Raw genomic sequence first — 7,271 nt, forward strand, 5'->3', positions numbered from 1 at the left:
TCCTTCCGCAGCCATCACAGCCCGCGCGTGCTCAGCAGTCACCGCGCCATCACCAGCGGGCCGCACACACACACCGTCGCAGCAGCCGTCAAAAACACGCACGAGCCGTTGCACATCACTGCAGGAGCCAACAGGACGCAGAGGGCACGGCCAGTCATCATCACAAACAGTGGAGTCGCCCAACGCTGTGGAGCCGCCTGCAAAAGCACAGAAAACAAAAGGAGAGACACGGCCGCTACACCACGCACAGCCACCGCACAGTCACAAATGGCAGCAGCCCAGCAGCCGCAGCGCACACACACCATGAGGCAGTTGAAAGCAGTGAAAGGGCAAAAACACACAACGCCCCGCAGCAAGCAAACAGAAAAACACACAAAACAATTAGAAACAAAACACAGGTAAACGAACAGCAATGAAGTTAAAAATGTCAACACACAAAACAAAGGGCTGCACAGCATGGCTCCAGCGCGCACGCACCCATCCTCAAATGCGACTCCACGCAATCAGTTGTGTGCGTGCCATGCACATGAGTGTGTCTGGGGCGCGTTCAACGTGACGGATGCGGGGAGCGGCAAGGAGCACACAGCAGGGCAGCGGAAGCAAGTGAGGCAAAACACAATCATTATTTTATCCTGTTTAGCACATCGGACCACAGTGGACGCACACAAGTCCCCGCGGTTGGGTGCTGGCACGCACAGCCCACACAGAATTCTCAGCCCAGAGTGGTGTACGCCAGCGCGGATACGGCGAGCAGCAGCGGGGCACACACCCACGCAGAGCTGCTGAGGCTGCCGTCGCTTTCGCGAAGAAGTGACGGTGCGCGAGTGGTTGTCGTTGTAGTTGGCGCCTCTGTAGTCGTAGTGGTGGTGGTAGTTGGTGCTTTTGTCGTAGTTGTCGTTGTCGTAGTTGGCGCATTTTCCTTCTGAATTTGTGCCAATACAGAAGCTGTCACGGAACTTGATGCTGCTGCTGGGTTAGCGGACCCACCTGACGACCCTGACGCATCGGTGCCCGGACCTTGTTCTTCTTTTGGAATAGGCTCCGGTCTTTCTGCATCTGCATTCCCTGCCGGAGCGGGTTGCTGAGTGTCCTGATTTTCGGGTTCCCGTAACGCAACTTCCAGACGTGTTGAACTTGGCGCCGTGGAAGTATTTTTTGGCCCTGCACCACTTGTTCCCGGTGGCAAAGCAGGCGATGAATTGGGGCCACGCTTATCTTGATCTCCACCAGTCGCTGTCACGCACACGGACGGGCAGCAGCACAGGGCTAGCACCAGCAGGGCGCACAGCAGACGGCACGTCATCATCGTGAGTGTGGTCATTCAGTGGTGTGGAGCTGATCTGCACAGTGAGGGACATGGAGAGCAACAGGGGAGACGAGAGGTGCGGCAGACACACACAGAGGGCAAACACACACATGAGGAGAGGGCAGCAGCCAGGCATGCACCGTACGCCGCACACCACGCACGACACACACTCCAATCCACGGCAACAGGCACACACACACACAGCCCTGCCGCAACACCAACACACAGATGGAGGAGGGGGAAGCAAACAGGAGCGGCACACAAGGCTCCACCGCATGTACATACGGCGAGAGCGGTCCGTCGTGTCGGCACCCCTCACGGAGGGCACGCACACACGAGAATAGGTGCAGCGCACACAGCAACACAACGGCAAAGTAACCATGAAAAGGAATAGATCCCCGCACACCACGTGGATTGTTGGTCCACGGGAAGCGCAGCCACCACCGCAGCAGCAGCAGCACACGCAAAGTCAAGCGCAAGGAATGGAATAAAGCAGCCATTTACTTGTGTTTCTTTTTGGAGGGTGGAAGATGTCTGCATATGTTCTTATTGTTTTTGCGGAGGGTAAACCTTCATGCCTGCATCGTGTGTTGGGGTTCCTGCGGTGTGCACAACTGTTTCCTTCTCTTGTGAATTTTTATTGTGTTGGTGCAGCCAATAATTCAATTTGTGTTGTTCCTGCTTTTCGCTGGTAAAGTGCTGCAATAGATGCTTTTATTTCCTCCTTCGTTGCTGTGGCACCTGATTCCTCGCCGTTTATTGCGGTGGAAATGGGAATACGTGAGTGGACTCCCACGCACCAGAGCGCACCTTCGCTCCTATTTATTGCTGCACAGAAGGGCATGCGTGTTTGGTGGTGCCTCGACCATATATTTTGTGGGCGTACATTCCCCTGCAGGCTGAGGGCGGGGCGACGCTCCGTCGCGGTGCACTTCCCTCGCATGCCGCCCACTCTGATTCATCATGCATCGCCCCTCACATACTCCGTGGTGCCACACCGTCGATATTATTGCAGCCGCCATGATTCCGCGTATTTCACGCATTTGATTGTGCCACAATACATCCGCTCGTGTGGCCGCCGCATCCAAACAGCGGTGCCCAACACCGTGAGCGGCAGTCCACATCCCTGCATGTCCCAGCGCAGTGGTGCTTGACTGTCAGCCAGGCGCCAGACAACGCGAGAGTATTGTGCTGGCAGTACAACACACGGAGCTGCAGTGAATGACTCGGGCGGCGACGCATCTATTTATCGCAAGGCAGTGAAAAGGAGTCGGGCAAAATAATGCCGGCTGCATTCACGACACCATACCCACAGCCAAAGCATGCGACATGATGTGTGTTTCGCTGGTGCTGTGGAATGCCTGCAGACGACGTCACTAGTGGAGGCACACCACCCATGATCAGCGGACAGACGATAATCGGCATGGGAGGCCAGAAAAGGCAGCAACGACGTCAGCAGCAGCAGCTCTCACCCTCTCTCTCTGTTGCCTCCGAGAAGCAAATATTCCACCAGCCACAGCCGGCTGTGCCATCGTGACACTCCATGCACGTCGTGGCTGCGTCAACGCATCCTGCTCCCTGCAGCGCCTCAAAAGATGCCTCACTCCGTCCACTGAGTGCATCGATGCGGGCCGTGCCCGGGCTGCTCGTGAGGACCACAGCAATGTGAGGGTCACCGAGTCGCAGCATGTTTGTTGTGACGTTGTTGCATGGCACCTGCACACACACACGCAGCGCCTGCATCCTCCCCTTTTGTGTCCGCCGTCCGCCGGAGTGGCCACACACACGGGCAGCAGCAAATTCATTTCACCCTCGACAATCCAAAATCAACACCGACATCCCTCGCCACGCAAAGATCTCAGTTGCCAGCACGGGCCTCCTGCCGCTCTGCCATCGACGCCGAAACACGGCACAGTGCACGCACTTATTTTCCTCGTGTTCCGTCAGCCGTTTGGTTCACACATTCTTCGATGGGCTGACGCCCATAAAGGCACGCCACAAAAGCCACTGTGATCGCACAAGCTCTTGCGATGAGCGTCTGCGTGTGCATGGATCCGCTGCTCACACGTGCTGGCAGGCAGCCTGCAGCCGGTGCCCTCGTGCCATTTCATCGGCTCCAGCATGGGAAAGAGAAAATGGCCTATTCCTCGTGTACTTATTCCCACCAGCAGCACCAACACGCTGGTCGCCAGCCGTCATTCCTCAGCACATCCAGGAATGCTGAAAAGTGACGTGGAGCTGTCAGCCAGCAATGCCACAATCCCCGCACACATGTCGGCTCCACCAGAGAAGACACACAAACTACACACAACACCCCTCACATGTTTTCCGAACATCATTCCAACACACCGCGACACGCCAAACAGAAGTATTCGTCACTCCATGCACCTCCCCACACAATCAAATAGTCCATGCACCACGCACGGCAGCAGCTCACACCCGTAAAAGAAGTGTTCCTCGTACCAGTGTTGTCCGCGTGCTGGAGTGGGCTGCCCCGGCTGAGGCGAGCTACTGTCGGAAATATTGTTTGCGATCACTCACCCCAGGTGGCTGCGCAACCAGTGTTGGGCTCGACAGCACAGGCGCGGGAGCCCGCAGGGCACAGCCAGCACTTGCCCATCGTCAACGGCGTCGAACGCAGTCGAGATGCCGGTCGGGACTGCGAGAGAGCGGCGACGGCGACGGTGCAGCGCGGGACGCCGCCCCTGCGACGCCCACACTCCACGGCGATGCGCTCGCTCAGCCCTCGTGCCGTTTCGTCACGGACAGGCGTCACCACGTCGGAGACCGTGCGTCGTGGCGTTAATCGAGGCTGACGTCGGTGGCGTGCCAGCAGCGCTGACAGGCGGCGGTGGACCAGTCCTCCGCTCACCCCTAGCAGGACAGAGAGCAGCGGGAGGGCCGACAACTCTCCGTGCGGCATGCGTTCTTCCCGTGTCTGCGGATGCGAGTAGTGTCCCCCGTTTCCCAGGAACTTCGCAGGCTGCCGTCAGCAAGGGAGGTGCCACTCATCGTTCTGAGCGAGCAGCGGGCTGCGGGTACAAGATGGCGCAGCAACGCATTCAATACACCGCCGGGGCCAGGGGCCAAGACAAGCGAAGAGTCGCGAAAGGACAATTCAAGCGCATACAGCGCGAAGGGCCAAACCACATCCCGGCCACCAGGGGGCACGCAAGCACGAAGTGTGCAGACGGCAGTGGGGATCGCAGCAAGTGGGATTCAGACGGTGCGACGGACGAGCGGGTTTCACTGCTGCCGGATTTCGTCGGCGCTTATCAGCGCCACACGTGTCGTCTGCGTGCCGTAAGTGACGCACAGAGGCAAAAGCTACTGCGAGGCGGAGACGTTGAGCGGAGCCCGAGCCCCATAGCAGCACTCCAGATGACCGTTCCCTCACTGACGCCGGCCAAACTCGCAACATTAATGGCGCAAGAAGCAGACATGATAGCCATCCAGGAGACCTGGAAGTCGTCGGAGCAGATCGCCAGCATGCATACTGGAGAGTGTGTGCTCCACGCACAATCACTTATCCGCAAGGAATGTGTTGCAGCGGTGCTGGTGAGGAAAAACCTCCGCTCCGAGCGTATGCCCCTCATCACTCCTCAACGTGATTCCAGCCTCGACGTGGTGGTGGTCCAATTCGCGCTGGGCCAGAACCGTGATCTTATTGCAGCGAGCACCTATATGAGACCACCGCCGCAACCGACACAACCCCTAGGCGGTTGCTGAGCTGCCTCTCGGTCTCGTCGCCGCTCATTCCGTGTGGAGATTTCAACGTGCGTCGCCCACGGTGGGAGCCCTTCCTGGAGACCCCTCCAAGCAACTCCGCTGTAGAATTTTATACAACCGCGCACGGATGCAGGACGCACCTTGGTTAACACCCCTGGTGAAACAAAGTGTGCTCGTGGTGCAAGAGAGAGATCCTGTATCGACCGGACATGGTCAAGGCATCTTACCGTGTCCGACTGGACAGCCAATGTGCCGCCGCTCAGTGACCACTATGTGTTGACATTCACGCTGCATCAGGCACTTAAGGATACCATGCCCTCGGCACCCGCTTCGGTACGTCGAGTTTTCTGCAGCTGGTGGAAGTCCAAGTGGGAGTCCTTCGCCAACGACCTCGACGCACAACTTCCAGCATGCGACCATAAAAAGCAATCAACCGGTATCAAAGCTTTTACGAGAGCACTTGCAGTTTCACTTCGACGGCATTGACCCCGCGGCATGCACAAGGATGATCCCAAGCTCCGGGGCGACACCCTTGCGAAGGCAGAGCGGATTGCTACCGACAGCAAGGCCCGCTGTCTGCAGTTACCGACGCCCGACCGTGAAACAGAGACGCAACGGGCAAGGAGCCAATTCTTCCTCCTACTCCGTGAGCGCTCGCGCAGCAAATATCGGCGTCGCATCAGCAAGTTAAACCCAGGCAAACCACTCGCCTAAAAAATAAATTCCGGACGTAAAAAGACATCAATTCCGTCTCCCACAACGGCGTTGATGTACGATGGCCGCAAGAATAATTTCAGGACAGCAAGGAGAGCAGCGGATGCGCTCAATCTTGGATTCCTCCCCACCTCGCAAGGCGATTGGGTCTTCCAACGGGAAAAAACGGAGAAAACAAGTCCTTGTGTATTTCTTCTCCCTCCCCTTCTTAGGCCGCAGAACAACAACGAGTCGGCCGCCTCATCTTCGATAGGTTCCTTCTCTCCCCTCTCTCTGGATGCCTCTTTTAATCGTACGGAACTGCGTGCAGCGCTGCGCAGCACACCGTACGGCAAGGCCCCGGACCGGACGAAGTCCACAGCGGGGCGCTACGACATCTTTCGACGAAGTGTCTCCGACTCCCTCTCCGCCGCATCAACCACAGCCGGACAGCCGGCACGATTCCGGTCCAGTGGCGACGAGCCACCATCGTCCCAGTCCTGAAACCCGGTAATTCGCCGGCGCTAACGGAGTCATATCGACCCATCAGCCTTCCTTCCATCGTGGGTAAGGTTGCTGAGAAAATGGCATTGAGGAGACTGCTATGGCTGTGGACGCCTCGTCCGCACCAGCATGCGTGCCGTAGTACGCGTACCACGACGATGCAGCTGGCACGCCTGATACATGAAGTGGAGCATAACAGAACCGACTACTTCCAAGCGAACCTTCCCAAGAAGAGCGGTGTTGGAAGCCAGCTCCACTGCAGACCCCATCGGGCTCCGTTGGTGCTGGTAGACTCCCGCAAGGCCTTTGAGTTCACTGTTCATCGAGTCCTCAGTCGCTTGCCGGCCAATATTCCGGGGGTGAACTGCCGAAGGTGGCTTGGAAAATTTCTGCGTGGCCGCTACGCGAAGACACAAGTTGGCCACAGACACGGCGATCGGTCTTCCACGCTGCGAGGAGCTCCTCAGGGGTCCGTATTGGGAACACATTTTTGTTCTCCCTTTACGCACACCCACTTCTCAACCTGCTGAACGGCTTCCCAGGCGTCACAGCAGACATGCACGCGGACGATCTCTCCATTGTAATCAACGGCCACTCTCGGGAAGACACCATTCCTGCAGCCAACACGGTCCTCAAAAAACTGCACGCGCGGGGCCAGTAAAATGGCCTGGCCATCAACCCGTCAAGGTGCAAAGCCGCTTGGTTCACACTCTCCACGCACACGGAGTCAAACCATGATCGCAAAGGAATGTGGCCCCTGGAAGTGGCTGGATGTAAAATTCCAGTCATGACCATGGGGGCATCGCGAACTGCGAAGCTTCTCGGCATGGATCTCGATCCGCAACTGACGGTAAATATGGCGGCCGCCTCGCAACGGATATCGCAGCCACGCCGCATTGCGCATAAAGAGGCGGGGCCATCCCCACATGACCCACGCACGTTCATCATCGGATACGGCGCATCCAAATTGCGCTACGGCAGCGAGCTCATATGGGCAGTAGCGACGGATTCAGCGAGGAATGAGATGCAAGAGACGTAC

At 57.6% G+C, this 7,271-nt stretch overlaps 1 protein-coding gene across 1 annotated transcript, besides 3 other annotated features; it reads right to left on the reverse strand.

The window, feature by feature from the left end:
- Positions 1 to 1,068: part of a sequence feature (areas merged during assembly that could not be assigned to a particular haplotype. This can correspond to areas where the two haplotypes were merged or to regions with more than two copies in the genome that were merged during assembly.) that runs on past the window's edge.
- Positions 713 to 1,306, reverse strand: Tc00.1047053509493.20 (mucin TcMUCII, putative; the record flags this gene model as incomplete). The annotated part of the gene is made up of 1 exon (XM_808379.1): positions 713 to 1,306. One exon carries the CDS (start codon positions 1,304 to 1,306, stop codon positions 713 to 715), a length of 594 nt encoding a protein of 197 aa, XP_813472.1.
- Positions 1,069 to 1,107: a sequence feature (haploid, non-Esmeraldo-like haplotype).
- Positions 1,108 to 7,271: part of a sequence feature (areas not merged during assembly with more than two copies in the genome that could not be assigned to a particular haplotype) that runs on past the window's edge.

This window comes from Trypanosoma cruzi, genomic scaffold, assembly GCF_000209065.1.
Source record: "Trypanosoma cruzi strain CL Brener 1047053516005 genomic scaffold, whole genome shotgun sequence".
NCBI classification, from domain to species: domain Eukaryota; phylum Euglenozoa; class Kinetoplastea; order Trypanosomatida; family Trypanosomatidae; genus Trypanosoma; species Trypanosoma cruzi.